This window comes from Nicotiana tomentosiformis, chromosome 7 (assembly GCF_000390325.3).
Source record: "Nicotiana tomentosiformis chromosome 7, ASM39032v3, whole genome shotgun sequence".
In the NCBI taxonomy this organism is placed as follows: domain Eukaryota; kingdom Viridiplantae; phylum Streptophyta; class Magnoliopsida; order Solanales; family Solanaceae; genus Nicotiana; species Nicotiana tomentosiformis.
The window spans coordinates 125,288,404-125,315,138 of NC_090818.1; the positions used below are offsets into that span (position 1 = coordinate 125,288,404).

A 26,735-nucleotide genomic window follows, 5' to 3' on the forward strand; every position below is an offset into this window, starting at 1 on the left:
TCCAATCCTATGAGTACCAAATAAGAGTGGTATGCAGACTCACAAATGACCTCTTTGGAGGAGAACCAATCGTAGTTCCAAGTGATCCGTTTGGCAGACAGAGTAAGAAGTAGTTCTTTCCAGGCGCCAATCCCCTCTGGTAAGTCACATTTATCAATCCTTTTCTGGTGATCGTAAGTATGATTGGGCCATAACTCACTAAAATTAGTGATCGTAGGATGACGATAGAAATGCTCCAAAAACCATATCTGTAACAAAATGTTGCAACCATCGAAGTTTCGCGCGCCCATTTTACATCTAGTTAAAGCACGAAAAATGCAAGAAAGAATCATAGGAACCAAAGTATAATCACTCCCTTCTGAGGTCAGAGCCTCAACTATACCTGCCAAACGGATGTCAATGCGTCCCTCTCTTTCCGGGAAAACTACACGCCCCAAAAAAGTGACCATAAATGCAAACCTTCTATGTATCTTCCACGTTTCCTTATCTTCCTTTGATTTTAATTTTCCCACATTCCTTTCGAAATTGCATTCTAGGCCATACAACTGAAACAAAAGGCCCAACTTAACCCATTTGCCTCCTAGACCTTCATATTGTCCGTAATTTATGTTCAAAAGCTTCAGAAACCTACCCTCATTCATATTTTTTGGTACTATGGGCCTTTGGCGGCGAAGATTGCGGCCCCACCCCTGGAAATGGGAGATTTCCTCCAAGGTCGGAGTCATTTCGCAGTCGGTAAAACGGAACACATTATTTTTCGGATCCCAATGCGGAATTAAAGCTTCAATCACATCCCTCCTGGGCTTTATCGTAATCATGTGAACCAAATGTCCCAAGTATTTCTTTATCTGGTTCCGCTCATATTCCTTAAAATCTCTCCACCAATCCCACAACAACTGTGGTATCTGATCGACAATCAGAAAATCTGGTATCCCTTCTGATCTGGGCCTCTTTTCAGACCTACCTCTTTCCCCACTCATGGTATGCCTGTCTAACCAGACACAGGGTTAGGATTTGATCAAACATATTATTGACACACAAAAATTCCGATTTCTTGGGTTTTGACTCCATAAAAGAATATAAATCAATAAATAAAAACTCAACTATGGGACTATAAAAAATATTTTCGGATTTAGTAATTTTTTTTTTATTTTTTTATTTTATTTATTTATTTATTTATTTTTTTTTTGGATTTTCTAAGGAAAGAATTGTAAATATGGAATTAAGGAAAAGGAAAATATTTTTGATTTTTGATTTTTATTTTATTTATTTTTTTTTTTTGAAAATTGGGGCCGGAACCGATGAGGTTTGCCTACGTATCTCACATCCGGTGAGAATCAGACCCGCGTAGTTCGGTTAAATCGACTATATTTTTTTTCTTCTTTCTTTTTTTTTTAATGAAAATTAATCTTTAAAAACCATATGACTGAACCACATCATTTTTTCTTCGTTCAACCGATATATGCTAAAGTCGGTCGACATGCAAGCCTCCCAAATAATGCAACAAGTAGCACATAACATGACATAATGGTCTCAACAAGGAACTTGTCCTAAAAGACAACTCGGCTCATGAGTCGAGTGCTTCTAAGTCAAATGCACATGATGCAAATAAAGCGTAGCCTACTAGGGATATTCATTTCTTGTGGCTTGTTCTTCTAAGTTTGTAAATCCTAAAGGAGATGGTATCTAGACCTGGCTTACTCAGGCGGACAACCCGAGCCGGGGAGCGTCAAGCATTACCAGTAGTAGAACAGCACTGGCTAGCTAACGGCTCTCCCGCCTAAACATATGTGACTAAATCCTTCACCAGAAGCTGGTAGGCTAACTGGCTTTATCTCAAGACAGAAATTTTGTGATGCTGGTAGGCAAACACAACATAACTAATTATCAGAAGACTCAGAGGGATGCGAGAGAAAAATACAATTTATATGTACAGTTCAACAATATCAAAGCGGTAAAAACTCGACAAGTAACACATTAGACTCAAATAAATCACAATATATACAAAAATTAATAAAGCCAAATAAAGTCAATGTACAAGCTCGAATTCTTGAAAAGGGTCCCCAGCAGAGTCGCCAGAGCTGTCACACCTCCTTTTTACCCCCAAAATGATAAAATGAGTATTATTGATTGTGGATGGTGGGTTAAAGAGTTTTTCCAATTAAAGTGACAAACTTGAATAGGGATTATTTTATTTACAGAGTCGCCACTTGAAATTGATTTTTTTTGGGTGTTTCAAGTCACCTTTTGTTTGAATCCCTAGTCAAAGGAAAGATTTGACTCTTTTATTATTGGTCTGCAAAATAAAATCCGGGTAAGGAATTCCGTTGACCGGGGAGAAGGTGTAAGGCATTCTCCGAGTCCCGTGGTTTTAGCACGGTCGCTTCATTGACTACAACTTGGCTTAATTATTAGGCCCAAAACCACACGTAGCACGTCATATTGACCCATTTGACTTAGTGAAATTTCTTACAGCTTTCTTCTCCAAAGCTTTCACAAAAATAAACTAATGATAAAATAATATTTAACTCCATGACACATGCTCAAAACAGAATTACTGCAAATGCAAGTGACATGGACAGAAACTGCAAATAATGAAGTAAATATCTAGAATATGAATTAGCGAATTAAGACGACAAACAAAGGCATGCTAATACAAGATATCAATTAAGCGACAGAACTTTTACTTAAACCAACAGGAGCAAAAATAAAATAAAAAATTAATTAAAGGGGGGAGGAGACCTTATGTGAAGCTTTTCGAATATGTGTATTGATATAAAACTCCAAATGTATACAGCAAAGTGGGACTCCGATTGTCAAACTCGCCCACAGAAAACGGACAGCAACAAAACCTCGGACTGGAGCTTTCGAACCTCAAGTGACTCGAACAACGACTTCAAACAAGGAGCCCGAACTCGCCGGTAGCCTCTGTTTTTGACATAGGAATAGTGGCTGTTTCGGGGTGGTTTAGTGCTGGATTCTTTGGCTGGAAAAATAGCTTTTTTTTCTTACTGATTTTCGTCACCCTTTTTTGGCTATTTTTGCAGCGAATATTTGCTGGAAAAGGGCTGTTTTTCAGGTATTTTCGGAGCTATTTTTTTGGAGTGATTTTTGGCTATTTTTTTTTTCTCTTTTGAACTGATTTTTGCTGGGGTTTTGATGTGGAAACAGAGCTGGTTTATGGACTATTTTCGGATCCGATTTTGAGTGAGAAAAGCAGTGTATTTTCCCCCATTTTTTGGGTGGATTTGGACTGATTTTATGCATGTGGGAGGGGGACAAGCATGGGGGGACAAAAAGTAATGGGGGGACAAAGCATGGGGACAAGAATAATGGGGGGTTTAGACGTGGGGGACAAGGCATGGGGGACAAACAATAATGGGGGACAAGACATGGGGGACAAAAATAAGGGGGGACAAGACATGGGGGACCGGTATGGTGGGGACACGCGCGGAAAGACGGGAGCGAAAAATATTCAAACACGGTAAAAAATTAAGTGCTCACACCCCTCGAACTAAGTATTACATGACCTATCAACAAACCCCTCGAACTAATTAAGTTTCACGTGGCTCTCATTACAAAGATCCACAGGTTAATTCCCGAGATTTATTGTGTGCCACTCACATGACTGAGCATTATGCTCATCGAAGCCCAGAGCTAACTTATTCTTGTGTGTGTGCGTCTCTAAGCTACCTTTAGCATAGTAAATCGCCACTCCACCATCTCCATACTCTTCCCGCTAAGTCATAGGTTCTGATAGCAGTTGTTGGGCTAAATCACTCCAAAGATACTCTTAACTTGATGTACTATTATCCGCTTTAGGCCAAGCTTGCACGATTTTTACCAAAATGTCCCACCCCATTAAGGGGTCGTTTGGTATGAGGTATAAGAAGGTATAGTGCTGGTATAAAATTTTAATACCACCTTAATACTTTGTTTGGTTAGCAAACTTGGTATAAGTTATTCCGGGATTATAATTAGTACCGGGATAACTTATACCTTGTAGAGGGTGGGGTAATTAGTGTCAGGATAACTTATATCTTCTTTTTAGAAATTATGCAATTGTTATTTTTAATACAACATACCAAACAGTAGATAAAAAACAATACCAAGATAACTTATCCCAGCATAACTAATCCCGGCATAACTTATCTCAGCATAACTTATCCAGCATTAGCCGTATTCAAACCAAACGAACCCTAAGAGTATTCACGCACCTTATGTGTAACTTCCTATTCTTTTCCACTACTGATGTGAAACGTTTTTTGCACACCCAAAAAATTATTATATAGTTATTGTCGTTATTGTTGTTATTTTAGTTCGAAGGCAGCTTAATTCTAAGTTCTCAATTTTTTTTTAATTTTCTTTTTGAATGAATTTGAACAAAAAAGAGACGCATCTCACAAGCTAGAGAACTGAAGCTAATTCAAGTTTTATCAGGGAGGGGTAAATTCCTTGTGTTGAAGAAGCTAAATTGATGTAAAATACTATAGTGACTCATTGGTTCAAGAACTTAAAATCCCATGAATTCTTTAAGTATTCACGGTTAGAAATTATAAATTGTCTAAAATTTTGGTGAAAATTAAAGGATATAAATCATAAAATTTTACTAACCCGAAATACATGGAGAAAATCAAGGTACATTTTTTCCATTGATTTCTCATACTTCTTTGCCTTTCTCCTTTCATTAAGCACCATTTCTTTAAATCAAAAGGTATTTCAACTTTATTGGATCAAGTCTTAAAGGGTAGTTAAAGGATAATAGATAATAACAGAATAATTGTGTGCATTGTTATTACTGGATTTCAGATCTTATTTAAAGAGAAAGATCCTTACATTTACAATATTATTGAGTATAAATAGGTGCAACAATTTTATAATCCAAGTCAGGAAATTCAGGAAAAATGAAATTTGTTACCACTAAGGAGGTATGTTGGGATGGATGAAATATTTCAATCCTTAGTTACAGATTTCGAGTTCGAGCTGAAAATGGATAAACCTCCCAAGAAGCGTTTTTCGTCTAATGAGCTCTACCACTACTAAAAATTCGGACAAAATCGTCCAAAAAAAACGACCAAAATGGGTCGGTAATGGCCAATAATCATCCAAAATGTGACCATTTACGTGTGGACGGTATTTTGAAGATGAAAAAAATGGTCCGTCAATTAAATTCAAAAATTCCGACCAAAGTTGGTCGGTATTTTAATCATGTAATTAAAAAATGCATCATCTGGGAATTGAACCGGGGTCTGTACTGTGGCAGGATACTATTCTACCACTAGACCATTGGTACATTTTGTTTTAAGACTGACTTTTATTTCATTTATACTCTTTAATTGTATTTTCGCACGAAAATAACCGACCAAATTTGGTCGGTTTTATTAAAAATAAAATTACCAACCGAATTCGGTCGGTTTTTTAAAATGACCGGCCGAATTAACCCACCAATTTCGGTCGATTTTTTTAAAATTAATTTTAATTTATTTTAAATGAAAAACCAACCAAAGTTGGTCGGTTTCTTGAAAAATAAATTTTGCGGGACTCAAAAATAGTTTCCCGCATTTTTGCGCCAAAGAAAACCAACCAAAGTTGGTCGGTTTCGTAAAAATAAATTTAAAAAAAATATTTTGAAAAACCGACCAACTTTGATCAAGTTTTTGCCGAATTTCTAGTAGTGTACCTAGCACGAATACGAATTAAATGGGTCAAGAAATCCGGGATAGCAAGATGAATCAAAAAAGACTCTCTTTTAGGATCAGCTAATCGTTGAAGTCTGATTATAATAAACTTAATTTTAATTTCTTTTTAAAAGATGGAAACAAGTATATCTAGTATTGAAAGAAAGAAATGAAAAGTCACTTATTTTAAATTTTAAAAAATTACATAGAAAAAAAGGGAATTGAATAAACCAACAAGATGGTTTTAGAATCATATATCATAAAAATTAACAAATTAAAGCTTTTGAGCAAGTTGCACCTTTGCTAGTCATACAAATTAAAGGGGGGAATAGTTAACAACCATTTATGAGCTCGCCAACTTGAGCTTATTGACTTTAAAATTATATACGAAGAAAACTATTGATGGGAGGATATTCAATAGTAGGTAAGTCAAATAATCAAAACTTAAGAAGACGCCTCAGTTTGATTGGAACTTTTTTCATTTTTTCAGCACACAGCTAATAAGCTCATAATTTTAACATTTAAGACATTGATATTTCTTTAAAAAGTACTTTTAGTTCTGTAATCTTTAAAAGCGCAGCTCAATGCACGAAGCATCCCGTGTTCATGTAGGGTTCGAGAAAGGACCGGACCTTAAAGGGTATGATGTAGACAGCCTACTCTGATGCAAGCACTGATGGCTGATTACATGTCTCGAACTCGTGACCTATAGATCGAAGACAATTTTACCATTTTTCTAAGGCTCTTCTTCATTTCTCTATAATCTTTGACCTCAAAAAAAGAAACAATTTTCAGAAAAAGAAACTTTAACATTGTGTAAAGGAGATTTCAACGGCTAATAAAATTGTTTAAGAAGTCAGTCGCCACATAGAGTTTAGGTTAGAAGCTTTAATTTGTGCAATTTTAATCTTTTCTTTTTCTAGAGTAAATGTCTCTTTTCAGGTGAACCAAACCCAACAATATGTGTTAAGAAATTTATATAGGTAGAAATGAGCAAGAAAAATAAATTATCGTAGCTGACTTTTTTATGGCATAGTTAATTTATTAGAATTTGAAAGGAACTGTGATGTTCATAGAAAATTGAATAGTAGATCAGTTTTAGAAGTACTATATTAATACGGTACTCCCTCGTCTCAAATTATTTGTAACTTTTCGTTTTTTGAGATTCAAATTATAATATGACCAATATTATAAAATATATTTTTTCGTATTGACATGAAAAGATTTATAACTCAATACTTCTCATAAAGTTTTTGAATACCTGAACTTTAATTTTAAAAATTTGTTAATATAATATAATTTAACTTCAAAGATTAGTTAACTTGACTTTCGAAAAGTAAAAGCAACAGTTATTTTGGAACAAAGGGTGTATATATATTCATATATTTATTGTTCAACTCTTTACCAAATTAAAAAATAAATAAATAAAAAGCAAAAAAGAGGCGAATTTATGAAGGACATGATACATAAATGATGGAGAGAATAAAGAGTAACGTGATTGTTTGACTTTGTAGATTTTGACTTTTGAGTTCCATATCGTCATTGCTGTTGGTTAAGCAGATTAGTTGTCTTCAGATTTTATGGTCTTTATTATACGTAGAATTTAATGCCCGCCCAAAAAATATTATGGTCTAGCCAAAACCACAAATAATTCACGTTACTTATTATACGTAAATATCTTCTCTCCTAACTATGTATAATAAATGCCACAAAACTATGGCCTTTATTGTACGTAAATATCCTCCCTTCTAACTACGAAGACAAATGTTTCCTTCAATTTAAACTTTTTGCTTTTACTTTTTGCTGTTTGACCTTCTTAATATGTGAGTCATGACTTACCGCAACTAATTATGGAAAGTTGAACTTTAAGGAAGAAATGAAGTATTAAAACTTTATGACAAAATTACTTTCTTTTTTAAAAAAAAAATATGTGTTCTGACGGATTGGTCGCTTAAGATTGTTTGATCATGTCATGAGTCGATATCTAAATATATCGATTCTCAAGTGTGAAACTAATCATGACGAGCGAAGGTGGTAATAGGAAATGAAGTAAACCTAAATTCATAGTATATATGAAATAAAGTTATCTCGAAAGACTTATAATCTCTTGAAATTTATGTAGATTTAGTAAAAAATATGATACATCTTTCTATATTTTGAATTTTTTGTTAAATTTGTACGGCATATTTACCCTTAATAATATACGTTTATAGCAAATAAATTATCCTGGCGTGTTTAAGATCATAAAATCTAAAATCACTTAGCCCAAAGTCTTTCTTTTGCAAATACAACGTTAAATAAAAACTGTCCTATAAAATACGGTTGATGAAGTAATAAATATGAATATGGACAAGCCACTAGTAGTTCACATTCCATGCACTTTATGATCCACCGAAGTAAAAGTTGGATTATTGTGACATTGAAATACCACAAATCCCCTTCACCCTCAAAGTAGATGTCAGTCACTATTGTCAAAAACATTTATAACTTTCTAGTATATTTATATAAATGTATGAGCTAAAATTTGAAACTTATATCTTCAAAATTATAGTCCTTCTAAATTATCGAATTTTAAATTAATAATTTATACTATATAGTTCAATAAATTTCTTTTGACAAAAATAATATTTGGACTAAAATTATTACGTTGGGTCATACCCACATTCAAAAGGCTAGTTCCGCCCTGGATCTACATTTATTTTAATTCCTATGGTGTACCTATATTTAAACATTATATCTCTCCTATCAGTAAATATACTACAAAATTAGTTCTCTTTCAAACCATGCACTATATTTATATACAAATATTATATATTCATTTTCTTTTCTTCGAGATCTTCATGCGATCTTTCACAATAAAATATTAATCTTTTTCTTTTGGTCTATACTTACCCAATCATAATATATACCATAGGCTAGCTTTTGCTCTTATTTATACCCTGATCTTTATACCAAACAAAAACGCAAATTTTCTGAAATTTTGTTCATGCAAAAGATTTCATGGAACTAGCAGTTAACTCAGTGACTCATATTTTCTTGATTTCCATTTTTTTGACAAATTTTTGCTGGTTTAATATTGGAGCTGAAACATCCAAAGAGCTTTTCAAAGGATTTAAAGCAACCCCAGATCCTCATATTTCAACTTTTCAACCTCTTCTTACTGATTCTTCTGGTAATTACTCACTGAGTTTTCTCCGAGTTGAAAAAGATCAACTCACTCTTTCTATTATTCATGTTCCATCTTCTGAGTCAATATGGGTTGCTAACTTGACCCATTTTGCAAGATGGGCTGACCCGACTGAGCTCTTGTTTAATGGCAGTCTTGTGCTGTCGGATTCTCGTTCAGGGGTATTTTGGTCAACTCAGACTAATGGAGACCGTGTCTGGCTTTCAAATGCATCAAATTTGCAAGTCCAAAAGCTTGATAGTGGAATGAGGTTAAATTCTGTTTTGTGGCAAAGTTTTGATTTTCCCTCAGATACCCTTGTGGAAAATCAAAATTTCACAAGTGCCATGACATTGGTTTCGTCCAATGGGCTTTATTCCATGAGTTTGGGCTTTGATTTTTTCGGGTTGTATGCAAAGTCCAAGGACGAACCGGGTTCGGGTCGGATCTACTGGAAGCACAAGGCATTAGAAGCAAAGGCAGATGTTATTGAAGGTCAAGGACCAATTTATGCTGTACTAAAGTCAGATGGTTTTTTTGGTATGTACCAAAATGAGTCAGTTCCAGTTGATGTAGAATCTTTTAACAGTTTTCAACAACCCGTATCCGGTGTCCGTCGGATCCGGATCGAACCGGATGGGAATTTAAAAGGATATTTTTGGGCCGGGACAAGTTGGATATTGGACTACCAAGCAATAAAGGAGACATGTGAATTACCTAGTCCTTGTGGTATATATGGACTTTGTCAACCGGGTAAAGGTTGTTCTTGTCTAGACAATAGTACGGATTACAACTCCGGCCGGTGTGTCTCGCCGGAAAATCAAGACTCCGGCGACTTTTGTGGGGTGTATGATCATAAAAAGTACAAGGGGTTGTCAAGAAATGGTGTTGAATTGCCTAACAAGGAGTTAATGACTTACCAAAAGATGGTTTCTTTTCAAGAATGTCAAAGTGCATGTGAAGGGAATTGCACATGTTGGGGTGTGGTGTATACTAATACATCTGGATTTTGCTACATACTAGACTACCCCATACTAAGCTTAGTAGGAGTAGGGGATGAGTCCAAGATGGGGTTTTTCAAAGTGAGGGAAGGTGTAGGGAAAGATAAGGTGGAGGTGGGGTTAGGGGTAGGGATAGGGTTATTATGTGGGGCCATCTTGGTATTTGGTGGGGTCATAGGGTTAGGGTTGTATAGATATAGGAAAAGAAAAAGAGGTGTGAGTGGTTATGTAGAAGAAGATGGAATGGTAGTTGGACCATACAAAGAAATGGGAAATGCAAGTTTTAGGTCAATTGAACTAAGTGAAAGATGAGGTAAGGGATGACATCTTTTAAGATAGAGACCTCATAAGCATACTATATTTTTACTATATATGGTGGAAGTGGGGCCCTTTAGGAATTTTGGCAAGTGGGGCCTACTTCTTCTCATGTGTGAAAGTGCTTGTGAAATGAACATTATCTTATCACAAGGGTGGAAAATTGGTGGTCAAAGGACAAAAAGATTAAAGTGGATTTGCTCTTTGTTTTTTCCTACTTGTGACATGGTTTTAGTAGTTATTAGAAAATGACAGACATTGTAAATTGTATTTCTTAGTGACTCTTATCTACACGACCAAAGTCACCAAACTTCATTAATGCTTTGTGATTTTTGTAAAAAAATCAGAGTTATTTCATCAATACAAACTCCTCATATAAATTATGTTCCATAGTTTTATGTTCTTTCTCTCTTGGAATCATAGGTAAATCTAGAATTTAATTATAGGATTTAATTATGTGAGTTCAAGATTTTGATTTCAATCACAGAAATTCATCACCTTGTTTGAATTGTGGGTTAGTTACTCAATTTTTCAATAATTTTAGTAAATTTTTATTGAAAATCTATGTCTAGGATAAAAGAATCCATAGATGAGCTGTTGGATCTGCCCTTATATGGAATGTCACCTTTGTCGATGCTTCTTCGTCCCATGGGTTATTTTTGTTGTCTTTTATTCAAAACTATTCTTTAGATTAGCGTCAAAGTAATATACGTAGACTTTAGTACTCATATGTTTCATTTATGTAATATTTTTTTTCGTATATTTCAAAAAGAATAATACCTTTTATATTTTAAAGTTCTTTAATTTTAAATGTTACCTTTAAAATGGTATGGTGTTGAGAGAATTAATTTCAGAATTTACGTTTTGATTATTTGGAGGCAGGTCCACATTTTTTGGTAAGGGTGGGCATTTGGGCAAATCGGATTTGATATGGAGGTTTCGGTTTGGATTTTTGATTTTCGGATTGAAAAAATTATAATCCAAATTCAATCCAAATAAGAAAGGATTGGATTGGATTTTTTAAGTTCGGTTTCGGATTAATCGAATTGGATATTTCGGATTTCGGTTTTGAGCCGATAAGTTGAGATTCGTTTTTCATAAAAAGGAAAAATCCAATTAAATTATTTATGTCAAACTGTCCTAATAGTAAGGCCCTGGAATTAACAAATCAAACTGTCATGACCCGAAATGTCCACCTTCGGGACAGTGATGACGTCTAACATTTCACTTGCTAGGCAATCCAACGTTAGAATTTAATTAGCCATTTTAACAAATTTTTAAATTAATTAATAACAAGAAAACAATGCGAAAATACAGTCTGAAATAAAGTGAAAAATTCATAATAATCGCGATATCTAAATACCATCCCAGAACTGGAGTCACAAGTGTACGAGCTTCTAGAATAATACAAATAAAGGTCTGAATAAAATTCAAGTTGTTTGAAATATAATACACAATTGAGATAATATAGAAGGGGACTTCAGAACTGCGAACGTTGTGTAGTTATACCTCAAGTCTCCACTGGTAGATGTATCCGGGCAAATCTAAAGTATGCCGCTGGGACCAACTCCGAAATCTGCACAAGAAGTGCAGAGTGTAGTATCAGTACAACTGACCCCATGTACCGGTAAGTGCCGAGCCTAACCTCGACGAAATAGTGACGAGGCTAAGGCGGGTCACTTACATTAACCTATACGCAATAGTAGTAATAGCAACAATAATAATAACGGGAATATTAGTAAGACCAGTAAATAATATTAATGATTGAAATCAACTCAACAGTCACAATCCCTCAACTTGTTTCCATTGCAGCGTGCAACCCGTTTCCCCAATATAAACTTTAAATAAATCTGTTGCGGCATGCAACCCGATCCCCTAATATATTTACCTTCATTTCCGTTGTGGCATGCAACCCGATCCCCCAATATATTTTAACAACTCATAAATATAATAAAAATTACTCCAATAAATACCACGTTCAATGAGAAACTACTGAGCAATAAGGCACACAATAATTATAATTTATTTATAAAACAAACAACGACAATTAGCAATTTATTTATGAAAATCAGGGAGAAAATATGCAGTTTAATATTTAATATGCTAAATGGCAAATAGCAATTAAGACACATAGTCAAATAAGCATGTAACAATTATTGCAGGAATTCAAGAATTTATATTTGACAAGAATATGAGTGAAACAATTATTATAACGATTAATTCGTGTCTTAAAACAATTTAGGATATTTAAGTAATTAAGCTAACAATTAATTTGAAAAAGTATAGGTACCCGTCATCTTGCCTATATATCGTTACACATAAAATTCACATAGAAAATAATTCAAGGATTCTATTCCCTCAAGTCAAGGTTAACCACGACACTTACCTCGCTTTGCAACCAAATTTCAAGAATCCAATAAATCTTTGCCTCGCGCATTCGTGTCCGAAATCCTCAAATTTAGTCATAAATAATTTAATATACTCAATACAAATCGTAGGAATTAATTCCATATGAACTTATGAATTTTTTGGATAAAAATTCAAAATTCATTTTAAAAATAAACAGTGGGACCCACACGAGTTCAACCATACAAAAACTATCGAATTCCGACATCGGATTGGCTTTCAAATCTTCATTTTACATTTTTGGAAGATTTTATAAAAATTTAATTTTTCTTCCACAAATTCACGGATTCATGATGTAAATGAGTATGTAATCATGAAATATAATTTATATAGGATAAGGAACACTTACCCCAATATTTTCCCATGAAAATCGCCCAAACATCGTCTTACCCGAGCTAAAAATCGAAAATAGTGGAAAATGGGTCGAAATCCCATTTCCAGAACTTAAGTTCTGTTTGCCCAGATTTTCACTCATCGCGATCACAGAAATTCGTTCGCGATCGCGTAGAACAACTTTTGCCCAAGTCCATTTTACTCTTCGCGATCGCGGGAATGGCTTCGCGATCGCGAAGCACAATTTTCACAGGCTGCCAATTTGCACTACGCGAACGCGATATCCCATACGCGAACGCAAAGCATAACACCGTAGACCTACGCGATCACGGACCGTTTCATGCAAAAGCGAAGAACAAATTTTAGTTCCCCACCTTCTGCCGCATTTCCTTTTCGCGAACGCGGCTTGGCCCTCGCATTCGCAATGCACTGGAAGTTAACCTTACGCGATCGCATACCTATCTTCGCGAACGCGAAGGGTAAAACTCTCGGCTAACAATTTCCTCTTCGCGATCGCAGGAATAGCTTTGCGATCACGAAGCACAATGCACCAGATGACAGCAGAAGCTAAAAACCAGATTTTTCTCAAAGTTCAAATGGTCCGTAGGCTATTCGAAACTCACATGAGCCCTCGGGCTCCAAATTAAACATGCACGCAAGTCCAAAAACCTCATACGAACTCGCCCGCATGATCAAAACACCAATTTAATACCTAGAATTACGAATCGGATACCAAATCAAATGAAATTTTTAAGAAAACTTTAAAACTTCTATTTTCACAACTGAACATCCGAATCACGTCAAATCGACTCTATTTCTCACCAAATTCGACAGACAAGTCATAAATAATATAATGGACCTATAAAAAATTTTAGAACTCGAATCTGATCCCGATATCAATAAAAGTCAATTTGTGGTCAAACTTTGAAATCTTTAAGCCTTTAGGCTTCTAGTCTTTGCCAATTGGTGATATTTCAAGCTGGGGACCTCCAAATTAAATTTTGGGTATATGCCTAAGTCCTAAATCACGATACGGACCTGCCGGAACTGTCAAAACACTTATCCGAGTCCGTTTGCTCAAAATGTTAACCAAAATCAACTCAATTGAGTTTTAAGGCTATATTTCATATTTTAATTATTGCTTTTAAATAAAAACTATCAGAAAAATTATACGGACTGCGCACGCAAGTCGAGGAATAATAAATAGTACTTTTTAAAGTCTTAGAATACAGAAATAATTATTAAATTTAAATATGATATTTTGGGTCATCACATTCTCCACCTCTAAAACAAACGTTCGTCCTCGAACGGAATTAGAAAAAGTATCTAAGCTGGTGAAAAGGTGTGGATATTTACTCTGCATGTCCGACTCGGACTCCAAGGTAGATGCCTCTACCGGCTGACCTCTCCATTGTACCCAAACTGAAGGATAACTCTTAGACCTCAACTGTTGGACCTGCCGGGCTAGAATAGCTACAGGCTCCTCCTCATAAGTTAAATCCTTGTCCAATTGGACTGAGCTGAAATCTAACACATGGGACAGATCACCATGATACTTCCGGAGCATAGACATATGGAACACCGGATGAACCGCTGATAAACTAGGTGGTAATACAAGCATGTAGGCTACTTCACCCACCCTTTCAAGAATTTCAAAGGGTCCAATATACCTAGGGCTCAACTTGCCCTTCTTTCCGAACCTCATTACACCTTTCATAGGTGAAATCCGTTTCTCTAACCATGAATGCAATATCACGAACTTTACGGTCGATATAACCCTTTTGCCTAGACTGAGCTGTGCGAAGTCGATCTTGAATAACCTTGACCTTATCCAAGGCATCATGTACCAAATCAGTACCCAACAACCGAGCCTCTCCCGGTTTAAACCATTCAACTGGCGAACGACATCGCCTTCCATATAATGCCTTATATGGAGCCATCTGAATGCTCAATTAGTAGCTATTATTATAAGCAAACTTTGCAAGTGGCAAGAATTGATCCCAAGAATCTCCAAAGTATATAAAACAAGCGCGAAGCATATCTTCTAATATCTGAATGGTGCGCTCTGAATGTCCGTCTGTCTGTGGATGAAATATTGTACTCAACTCAACCTGCGTTCCTAACTCACGATGTACATCCCTCCAGAAATATGAGGTAAACTGCGTACCTCGATCTGAAATAATAAACATGGGCACACCGTGAAGGCGGACAATCTCACGAATGTAAATTTCAGCTAACCGCTCTGAAGAATAGATAACTGTCACCGGAATGAAATGTGATGACTTGGTCAACCTGTCCACAATGACCCAAACTGCGTCAAATTTTCTCTGAGTCTGTGGGAGCCCAACAACAAAATCTATAGTGATACGTTCCTTCTTTCACTCAGGAATTTCTAACTTCTGAAGGAAACCACCAGGTCTCTGATGCTCGTACTTGACTTGTTGACAATTTAGACACCGAGCTACATATGCAACTATATCATTCTCCATTCTCCTCCACTAATAATGTTGCCGTAAATCTTGATACATTTTGGCGGCACCTGGATGAATGGAATACCTGGAACTATGGCCCTCTTCCAGAATTAATTCACGAAGCCCATCCACATTAGGCACACAAATATGACCCTGCATTCGTAGTACCCCATCTTCCCCCACAGTAACCTGTTTGACATCCCCGTGTCATATCGTGTCCTTAAGGACAAGTAAATGAGGATCATCATATTGTCGCTCTATGATGCGCTCATATAAAGAAGACCGAGTGACTGTTCAAGCTAGAACCCGACTGGGTTCTGAAACATCTAACCTCAGGAACTGATTAGCCACAGTCTGAACATCTGTAGCTAACGGTCTCTCACCAACCAGAATATACGCAAGACTGCCCATACTCACAGCCTTTCTACTTAAAGCATCGGCCACTACATTAGCCTTTCCGGGGTGATACAAAATGATGATATCATAGTCTTTCAACAACTCCAACCATCTTCTCTGCCTCAAATTAAGATCTTTTTGTTTGAACAGATACTGAAGGCTACGATGATCAGTAAACACCTCACACGAGACACCGTAGAGGTAATGCCTCCAAATCTTCAGCGCATGAACAATGGCTGGTAATTCTAAGTCATGAACATGATAATTCTTCTCGTAAACTTTCAATTGTCGCGACGCGTATGCAATCACCCTGTCATCTTGCATTAATATTGCACCAAGCCCAATGTGAGAAACATCACAATATACCGTATAAGATCCTAAACCTATGGGTAATATCAATACTGGCGCCGTAGTCAAAGCAGTCTTTAGCTTATGAAAGCTCAACTCACACTCGACTGACCATCTGAATAGGGCACCTTTCTGGGTCAGTCTGGTCAATGGGCTTGCTATAGATGAGAACCCTTCCACGAACCGACGATAATAACCTGCCAAGCCCAAGAAACTCCGGATATCTGTAACTGAAGTAGGTCTAGGCCAATTCTGAACAACCTCAATCTTGTTAGGATCCACATTTATGCCTTCTGCCGATATAACATGCCCCAAAAAGGCAACTGAGTTTAAACAAAACTCGCATTTTGAAAATTTAGCATATAACTGATTATTCTTCAAAGTCTGAAGCACGCTCCGAAGATGCTGCTCATGCTCCTCTCGAGTGCTGGAGTAAATCAAGATATCATCAATGAATACAACCACAAAAGAATCCAAATAGGGATTGAACACCCGATTCATCAAATCTATAAATGTTGCTGGGGCATTTGTCAACCCAAATGACATCACTAGGAATTCGTAATGCCCATACCAAGTCCGAAAAGCTGTCTTAGGGACATCAGATGCCCTAATCTTCAACTGATGGTAACCAGACCTCAAGTCAATCTTTGAAAACACCTTGGCACCCTAAAGCTTGTCGAATAAGTCATCAATTCTTGGCAGTGGATATTTGTTCTTGACAGTAGCCTTGTTCAACTGCCGATAATCTATACACATTCGCATTGAACCATCTTTCTTATTTACAAATAATACTGGTGCACCCCAGGGCGAGACACTAGGTCTAATGAATCCCTGATCAAGCAAGTTTTGTAACTGCTCCTTCAATTCTTTCAACTCCGGCGGGGCCATACGGTATAGTGGGATAGAAATGGGCTGAGTGCCCGGAGCTAAATCAATACAGAAGTCAATATCTCTATCGGGTAGCATCCCCGGCAAATCTATAGGAAATACTTCTGGAAATTCACGAACAACTGGTACTGAGTCCATAGAAGGAACATCCGCACTAGGATCGCGAATATAAGCCAAATAGGCTAGATACCATTTCTCGACCATACGCCGAGCTTTCATATAAGAAATAACCCTGCTGGTAGAATGACCAGGAGTTCCTTTCCACTCTAACGAGGTAACCGACATGGCTAGGGTCACTGTCTTGGCATGACAATCCAATATAGCATGATAAGGTGACAGTTAATCCATACCCAAAATAATATCAAAATCTACCATATCAAGAAGTAGAAGATCCACACTAGTCTCAAGACTACCAATAGCAACTATACACGAACTATAGACATGATCTACTACAACAGAGTCTCCCACCGGTGTAGATACACATACAGAAGCACTCAGAGAATCACAAAACGGGATTTATACTGAGTAACAACTATACTACCCTACTGTAGATGCTCAAAATTGCCTGCGGTAATCCTCTCTCAATGTGATAGGGAGGAACTTCTCTAGAAATAGCCATGAAAACTGCTCTCAGGTCAATGCAGGAAATACAACTGGTCAGGTCAATGTATAATCTCTCCACCACCTCTTGGCGGAATCCGTCATCTAAAATACAGCAAAATCGACCCCATTGGTCTCAACTATACGCATGTTCCGCAGCACCTCATGGAAGCAGTTAAGATAATCCTGTGGGTCCTCAGAAGGTGTACCACTGAAGTGAACTGGAAAGAGCTTGGTAAACTTATCCAGTCTCAATAAGGCCTCAAAAGACATGGCGAGCCTATCACCGGCCTGTGCCGCAATAATTGGCTGAACTACCCCAACTGGCGGGGCTGCTGGAGCCTGATTCTGGGGAGCCATCTGCTCCGGAGCGGAAGTAGTGGAAGTTTGTGCTCCTCCCCCAGCATGTGAGATGGCTGGTGCCACTGGAAATGTACCATTCTGGGCCACGCCCTCCATAAGACTTACCAAACGGACTAGAGCATACTGAAGCATTGGAGTAGTTATGAATCCTTCCGAGACCTGAACTGGTCCAACTGGTACAGCCTGAACTAGAACCTCCTCCTGAAGATCCACCTGAGGTTCTACAACAGGTGCTGCTGTTTGAGCTCTAGTGTTCGCGATCGCATAGAACAACTTTTGCCCAGGTCTATTTTACTCTTCGCGATCGCGAGAATGGCTTCGCGATCGTGAAGCACAATTTGCACAGGCTGCTAATTTGGACTACACGAACGCGACATCCCATACGTGAATGCAAAGTATAACCCCGTAGACCTACGTGATCGCGGACCGTTTCATGCGAACGCGAAGAACAAATTTGAGTGCCCCAGCTTCTGCCTCATTTCCTCTTCGCGAACGCGGCTTGGCCCTCGCGTTCGCAGTGTACTGGAAGTTAACCTTACGCGAACGCATACCTATCTTCGCGAACGCGAAGGGTAAAACTCTCGGCTCACAATTTCCTCTTCGCGATCAGAGGAATGGCTTCGCAATCGCGAAGCACAATGCACCAGATGATAGCAGAAGCTAAAAACCAGATTTTTCTCAAAGTTCAAATGGTACGTAGGCTATCCGAAACTCACCCGAGCCCTCGGAGCTCCAAACCAAACATGCACACAAGTCCAAAAATCTCATATGAACTCGCTCGCACGATCAAAACACCAATTTAATACCTAGAATTACGAATCGGACACTAAATCAAATAAAATTTTTAAGAAAACTTTAATACTTCTATTTTCACAACCGAACGTCCGAATCACGTCAAATCAACTCTGTTTCTCACCAAATTTGACAGACAAGTCATAAATGACATAACGGACCTATGAAAATTTTTAGAACTCGAATCCCACCCTGATATCAATAAAATTTAATTTGTGGTAAAACTTTAAAATCTTTAAGCTTTTAGGCTTCTAGTCTTCGCCAACTGGCGATATTTCAAGGTAAGGGACCTCCAATTAAATTTCGGGCATACGCCCAAGTCCCAAATCACGATACGGACCTACCGGAGCTGTCAAAATACTGATCCGAGTCCGTTTGCTCAAAATGTTGACCCAAGTCAACTCAGTTGAGTTTTAATACTCTATTTCACATTATAATCAATTTTTTATATAAAAACTTTTCAAATAATTATACGGACTGCGCACGCAAGTCGAGGAATAATAAATAGTGCTTTTCGAAGTCTTAGAACACATAAATAATAATTAAATTTAAAAATGACTTTTTGGGTCATCACACAAATATTATAAGATCATACCAAATTAGATAGTAACGCAACTTCAAAATTTAGTGTTCACAAATGCAGAAAATAGAAACTGTCGTGGGTAAGAATGAAAGAACCCAATATTCGATTTAGTAGGGCTGATATTAAACTTTGTAACTAGTATTAAATATATGAGGTAACATTTAATGTGTGTGGTATTAAATTTATTAGTATTCAGCATATAGAAATTAAATGTCTAATGGATAGGGCTAAATATGAAGTATTAAAATTTTGGATTTTTAAAGTAATAAAATTTCGGATTTTTGAATATCCAAAAATCCGAAGTCCCAGGTACGAAATTCAATCCAAAGTTTTTAAATATTAAATCTGACATCTAATTCGTAATTCGACAAATCCCAAAACCAAAAATCCAAGAAATTAGGATTTCGGTTTGGATTTCGAATTTGCCCAAATTAGGCTCACCCCTAATATTTGGAGTGAAAGTAATTTTTTGTTGTATTTCATATTTTGTTTTTATATTAAAACTATATGATTAACCCCCCAAAAAACATAAAAAATGATAGCTCAATTTGAGTTGTGGGGAAACATAAAATATAGAGGAAAATACGGGAGAAATTTAAAAATAGCCAGATTTACAAGTGGTAATTGAAAAATAGCCACAGTTTCAAAAGTAATCGAAATTTAGCCACTTTTCATGTAAAAATAAATCTGAACGAAAATATTGTTCAAAATCCGAAAAATATTCCAGCATAATATACTGGAGTTCCAGTATAATATACTGGAATTATACTGGAACTCCAATATAATATACCGGTCAAGCATAATATGCTGGAAGTTCATACACAGGTGCTCCAATCTCCAATATATTATGCTGTAACTTTCCGTGTGTTGGAGTTCCAGCATAATATGCTGGAAGTTCATATACAGGTGCACCAATCTCCAGTATATTATGCTGGATCGGTCCGTATTATAGCAAAATAGTGGCTATTTTTTAATAACTTTGCAAACGCTGACTATTTTTCAATTACCAGACCGAAAACCGGCTAGCCGTACTAATTTTACGGAAAATACTCCACGTACATATATACATTGTCAGCCCACATTTGAGTTGGGTTCTCAGAAAATCTTGGGCTTGACATTAAGCAAACACAATATAAGCCCACTGTCCCAGGTCCAATAAAACTTAAGCACATTCAGTGCACACGTGTCCAACCAGCAGTCATCTTCCTCTGTTTATTGTGACTACTAGTAACAAGTCTATGATCACTTTAAAATATACAGTAAAAAGAGCTCACATATGGTATGAAAAACTACTAACTCAGTAACTGAGGTAAGTTTGATTTTTCTTCTTTTCTTATTCTAATATTTGTTTTACCCTAAAATGTTATACTTAAGTTGAAGTATTGCATGTTGATTCAGGATGTAATATTTTGGTGGAATTCAAATTGAAACTATGGTTTTCTTGACAATTCATGGAAATTGTCGTTTGGTTTGTAATGTTATCAATCTTTATAGTTCTATGGCTCTCTCGTTGCAGTATAGATTGCCAAATGTGGTAGTTTTATAGAATATAGATATATTCTTGTTGGATTCTCCTTTTCCTCTTGGAAGGGAGAAAAGGTGTTTAGAATTAAGTGATCGTCTCGTCTAAAAGTTTAAGTTGTTAGAGAGAACACACTTTTATTGACGTAATTACTTGTGAAATGTTTTTAATAATTGTTGACGGTGAGCAGTGGCGGAGCTAGAAATTTCGCAAAGGGTGTGCAAATTTTTGTCTCAATTGTGATAAGGGTGTGCAAAAACTAAATATATACTTATAATAGCTAACATTTAACCTATCTATACCGCATAATTTTCCGACGATGGGTGTGCACTTGACCACCCTTTGCCTAAGGTGGCTCCGCCCATGGCGGTGAGAATTGAACTCGGGACCTCTATCTGCGCTGATACTATGATAAGAAAATGGACGTTGGTCCTAAGTCAAACCTAAAAAGCTAGCGCATGAGGTAAGGATTGCCCAGAGCATATAAGGAGACAATTACTCATTCCCTCAACCAATGTGGGATAATCTCACACCCTCTCGCTAGAAGCAGTCGAATAATCATTTAACAAAAACTAAATGGATGAAAATTCCAAAATAACTTAGGTAACAGAGCTGGAATCATTTATCTGCTGCTGAATTTCAGCAATTTTAAGATTATATAAATGGTTAGATCAAGAGCTAATTTGGCATATGGATAATAAGGAAATTTCTTTGAAAGCAGCAGTACTTCCACTCACATTTTAAGTCACAATGCTATTAAGAAAATAACTGCAGTTTCTATTTTTTGTTTTTTCGGAAAATCTTATAATATCAGGTTATTTAATATATGAGCTATTCAAGTTTCAGCATATGTTTCCTTGTTTTCATGTAGAAGTTAATCATTCTAATAATTTAAAGAAGTCAATTTACCTTTTCACATCTGCAGGTTTACAATCTTTTCCGTTTTAACTTGTTCCAGCGATAAAGAACTTAGAAATGGCAAAAGATAAAGTTTCAAGCTTCGGCACTGAAGTTCTCCGGTCAAATAAAAAGTTGGCCGAGAAAAAGCAGGAGTCGAACAGCAAGCTAACTGTTGACGAGATATTTGTTCGTATTCCTGGATCGCCATCTAATTTTATATTAGGCCCATGTTTTAAGACTACACTTCCTCCGGAGCTCTCTCCTCTTTACCCCTTAGCTGAAGGAGAAAAGCTACTTCTACACTGTGTGCAACCTGATTCGTTCAAAGGTAAGACACTGAGATCGTGGCCTAATGTAAGTAGAACGTGGATCGATTGGGTAGATAGAGTTGAGAAGGCAAAATGGGAGGTGTGGAAATCAGCTGATATATATGATGCTATTCAGTTGTCGAAAATTGATATACCGATGGATAAAACTCTTCTTTACGCTGCCTTGTGCTATTGGTCAATCTCGACAAACTCGTTCCACTTCAGATTTGGTATGATGGGGCCAACAGTACTAGATATTGTTGCCTTGACAGGACTTAGGCCGCATGGCGAGGAAGTAAGTGTCCCTCTCGGAATTGCTGAATCAACTCTTGATTTTCCCGAGTATGGAAAAATTAAAGAATGCTTAACTTACTGCAAATTTCTTGATGTGTCAATGGGAGCAATGTCTGTGACAGAGGAAGAACATATATCGTTTCTGGTTATGTGGCTTTGTAGATATCTCTTTTGTAATTCTTCGATTACCATGGTCGAGCAATGTACGAAACTGGCTCTCGCTCTTGCTATGGGTAAAAAGCTTGCTTTGGCACCTATTGTGTTGTCTAATTTATATCATGGCTGCAATGACATCATTACGAGTAAGTTTGACAATGCAACGGGTCCGTTCTGGATCTTGCAGTTATGGCTACAGTCTTACTTTCCCGAACATCAACCTTCGACTTCAGATAACGGTAATGCTTCGACCTATGGGTTTCCCTTGGCTGAAGGTGTGTTGAGGCCTAAAACATTTAACCATTACTTTCTTTTCTTTCACACATGCTCGTCTAGAACAGCCAGCGTATTCACGCCATTTTCTTCTAGGAAGTTTGGACCTGAGTGGTTTAAACGGTCACTTGATCCTTACTTCCAAAAACTTAACAGGACAGAGTTAAAAGAGATTTGGGCTAGTTATCTTATTGCTCGAGACATCCCGTACAGTATCGTTCTAGACGAATCTTCGAAGTGGAAATGTGGGGTAGAACATTATTCTCCGAATCAGTTTGCTCGACAGTTTGGCATGAAACAGGCTGTTCCCCTCCACCGATCAGCCAATGATTTTTCAATCAGAGGAGAGGAAGATAACATGGAAGAAACTGAATCAAGGTTTTCGCAACTAAAAAGGAAATTCTCATTTGTTCCATTTAATATTAATCCAAGTTCTAGAACGTTCTTTGATTCCTGGTGGTCCACTTATATTAAGAATCGGGACAAGACTGCTATCGATGTCCTCAGGAAGATCTCACCATGTGATATGCCTCTCAGTCCATCTGACAGGCAAGAAGTTGCTGCTCCGAAGTCCATTGGTATTGAAGGCAATTCTCAGTCTGCAGGAAAATTTGGCCAGAATATGAAGAGAAACTATAAAGGTACGATACCCTTCTTGATGGAACAAATCATAATTTTCCTAGTTGGGTGGTATATCCCTAGGAATAGAGGAATCATCGGCGTTTGATTTGCCATTAAATGGAGAAGGAAAATGTTGGTCAAGGAGGCAAAAATACAAAAAAAGAGCAACCCGGTGCAGAAAGCATCTCGCGTTCACGCATAGCCCAGTGAAGGACCGCACCCCAAGGGGTCTAATGTAGGCAGACTACTATGATGCAAACATCAGTAGAATCGCTCGACCCGTGACCTATAGGTCACACAGAAACTACTTAACGTTAGTCCAAGGCTCCCCTTCAAGGAGGCAAAAATATATGTAACCATTATGATTTGGCTTGCAATACAATGGCTCATAGAATCCTTGATATGATAACCTTTGGTTGAGGACTACTTGTCTTTTATACCATTATATTAATTAGATTTTCGTATAGCTTTCAATGTTCTGCTACTTGTCTTTTTCTACCTTTGGTTTCCATTTTCTGCAATTTGATATCTAGTATTGCCTCCTTATTCATGCCTTTCAGGGGATAATATTCCATCACAATCCTTTGTACAACAAGACGATTTCAGACAAAAAAGGAACTCGTATGAGACGGCTGAAAAGATATCTACAAGAGGAATATCATGCAAGGTAAAAGTTACCGCGCATCCCCTAAACAGACCTCTGGGATTGTAAGGGGATTGCTTGGCCTGATTCCTTCACTTCGCTGTTGCTTTACCCATTTCAGAAGATGAAGACTTCCGCAATGAAAATGCCGCTACCAGGTACAACTTCTACAAGTTGTACTCCTGCTAATGAAGATAGGAATAAGACCGACATGCAAGTTTCTGGTGACGATACATCAATCTCCGCCTCATCCTCCACTTCGGAAAATGTACGTAAATTCTCCTTATTATTTGTGTCATTATGTATGATTTCTCTGTCTAAGTTTGAGAGCTTTTTCTTTTCAGGAAGGCGAAAATTGCACGGTTTCCCCATTGTTAGCTAAGACCAAAAACAAGACATATGATAATAGTGAACCACTCGACAATCCTGTGGAAATTGATAATCTAGAAGACTTCTTTACTCGAGTTAGTGGACAAATTAAACGAGCTCGATCTATCAGTTTTTCGACTGGCCAATCTTCTTCCATATATGACAAGATATCCGCCACACAAAAGTCTACACCGTCAGTGGAAATGCTCGCCACATCAAAAGATGACATTGACAGATTACTAAACATGCCTTCTCAAGACTTACTTGTACCTGAAAACTGTTCAACATTAAGTGCAGCACTGTCAATATATGCTTTGTCACCAGATTTATCGGCTGAGAGAGCGATTGCCTTGGAGAAACTCAAAGAGAACCTTCCGCATCTTTCCTCAACCTTGCGTAGAGCTAAGAAGGACAAAGAGGAGTATTATAAGAAGGCTGCCAAGAAAGTGGTCATCGTCGATGAGCTCACAAAAGGTCAGGAACTCTACACCAACCTCAAAGAGTACAACGACAAGCTTGAATGTACAATGGATTCCATCAGAAACCAAATGAGTAAGTTGAAGGGAAGATTGAAGGATGCAAAGACAAAAAGAAAAGCAATCCAGGAGCAAAAATTGAGTTTGGCTAAGAAGTGTTTTGAAAAGTCTACTAATCTTGATGAAATGGAAGCTGAGTTTCCTGTTCTAGAAGAGATGAAAGAGTTAGCTGATTCGGATATTGCCCAAGTGGAAGAAAGGTTGAAAGTCTTCAAAAGCAAGATAACCGGATCGCCTGTGTAAATCGCCCTTCATATGAATTTGCTGGCTAGTATTCTAGAGTATAAGAGCATGTAAATATCTTTTTTGCGACGTACTTTCTATCTTTTGGATGGCATCCCTAAGAATAGCCAAGTTGGTCAAACTCGTAAAGTGAAACGAGTAGTGTAGATCCATGGCGATGTACTGGAATTTTTGCAGAGTTGACAAAGCCATCAAGAAGATCCCGAGTATGATCTCAGCTACTATCTTTTTTGTATATGGAACGTAAGGAATCGCAAATATTTTGATGGAATCTCAACTCCAACATAAACTTTGAAGGTCTTTTGCTTAGTTAACCTTTACAGTTGTCCAGTTAGGGTTTGCGAGTTTAGTTGAACTCATTTCTTTCGGCTCAAAATATGCGTATATATATATATTAAAATATATGTGTATATGATCATGCTCATTAAACTCACTGAGTTTAGAACTCGCCTCTTGTTAAAAATAAATGTATATAATAGTTTTAGACAAATATATTACATAAGAGGAACTCACGATTATAAGCATGTAAAAATTAAGAGCTAGAGCGAATCAAAATCCTGATACCATCACAAAGTTTTATGACATACTATACGATGATATTACATTGTGATATTACATTATGTATTACTAAAAAAATGATAAAAAAATAAAATTAAATAATCTGCAAAACTAAGGTTGAATTTTTTTTTCCATTTATCACGTTGATTGATATGAGTTGAGGTGGTTGAATTTTTTTTCCATTTATCACGTTGATTGATATGAGTTGAGGTTAAATGAAGAAGCAGATTTTAATTTATTTGGGATTGAGGCATCATTATTATTGTTCTGGTTGATTATCACGATTGATGCCAAATTGAGGAACTTATTGGCTGAATATCACACATTTCTCTATGCAAGTACTTTATTGTTATGATCGCTGATAAATATGCTTCGTTTTTTCCTCATTCTTGATTCATGTTTTGGAATTACTTATAATTACATATAAATTTCTTTTTAAAAAAATTAACTTCTCATTTATATTCTATAATAGCGATTGACTTATTAAAAAAAATTCTCCTTTGATGGTAACCACTTATATAATCAATAAATGTCAATTTCCTTGACAGTGAACATAAATTACGTTTAAATGAGACTTATAAAGTGCATAATGAGACTTTAATCGCATTTATCAAATGCGACTTATAATTGTATTTATGTAATAAGCATTTAAGGAATACCAGTTATAATGCATTGAACAAATGCGACTTTTAAATCACATTTTTAATTGCGACTTATAAGTCGCATTCATAATTTACGACTTACAAATCACATATATCAATTGCTACTTACAAATAGCTTATACGACTTACAAATTTACAAATCAACTTATAAATCTCCTTTCACAATTTTTTTGCAATTTTTATTATATTGTATGGTGTGATCTATGAAAAAAGTGTATGTTTGTTTTGTTTTGTAGGTATTGAATCAAACACCATCTCCATCACTTGAAAAAGTAAGCTGGAATGAAGTTATATTTGGTTTTGCTCAATG

General features: G+C 36.8%; 2 protein-coding genes across 2 annotated transcripts; both read left to right on the plus strand.

Moving 5' to 3' along the window:
• Positions 1–8,483: 8,483 nt before the first annotated feature.
• On the plus strand, positions 8,484–10,550 carry LOC104112814 (PAN domain-containing protein At5g03700). The gene has a single exon (XM_009622835.4). The coding sequence runs from the start codon at positions 8,679–8,681 to the stop codon at positions 10,155–10,157; it is 1,479 nt and encodes a 492-aa protein (XP_009621130.1). The 5' UTR covers positions 8,484–8,678; the 3' UTR covers positions 10,158–10,550.
• A 10,049-nt stretch (positions 10,551–20,599) lies between these two features.
• On the plus strand, positions 20,600–25,476 carry LOC104112815 (uncharacterized). The gene is made up of 5 exons (XM_018776601.3): positions 20,600–20,649; positions 21,788–23,434; positions 23,975–24,081; positions 24,179–24,325; positions 24,402–25,476. The coding sequence occupies exons 2-5, from the start codon at positions 21,838–21,840 to the stop codon at positions 25,203–25,205; spliced, it is 2,655 nt and encodes an 884-aa protein (XP_018632117.2). The 5' UTR covers positions 20,600–20,649; positions 21,788–21,837; the 3' UTR covers positions 25,206–25,476.
• The last annotated feature ends 1,259 nt before the right edge of the window (positions 25,477–26,735 follow it).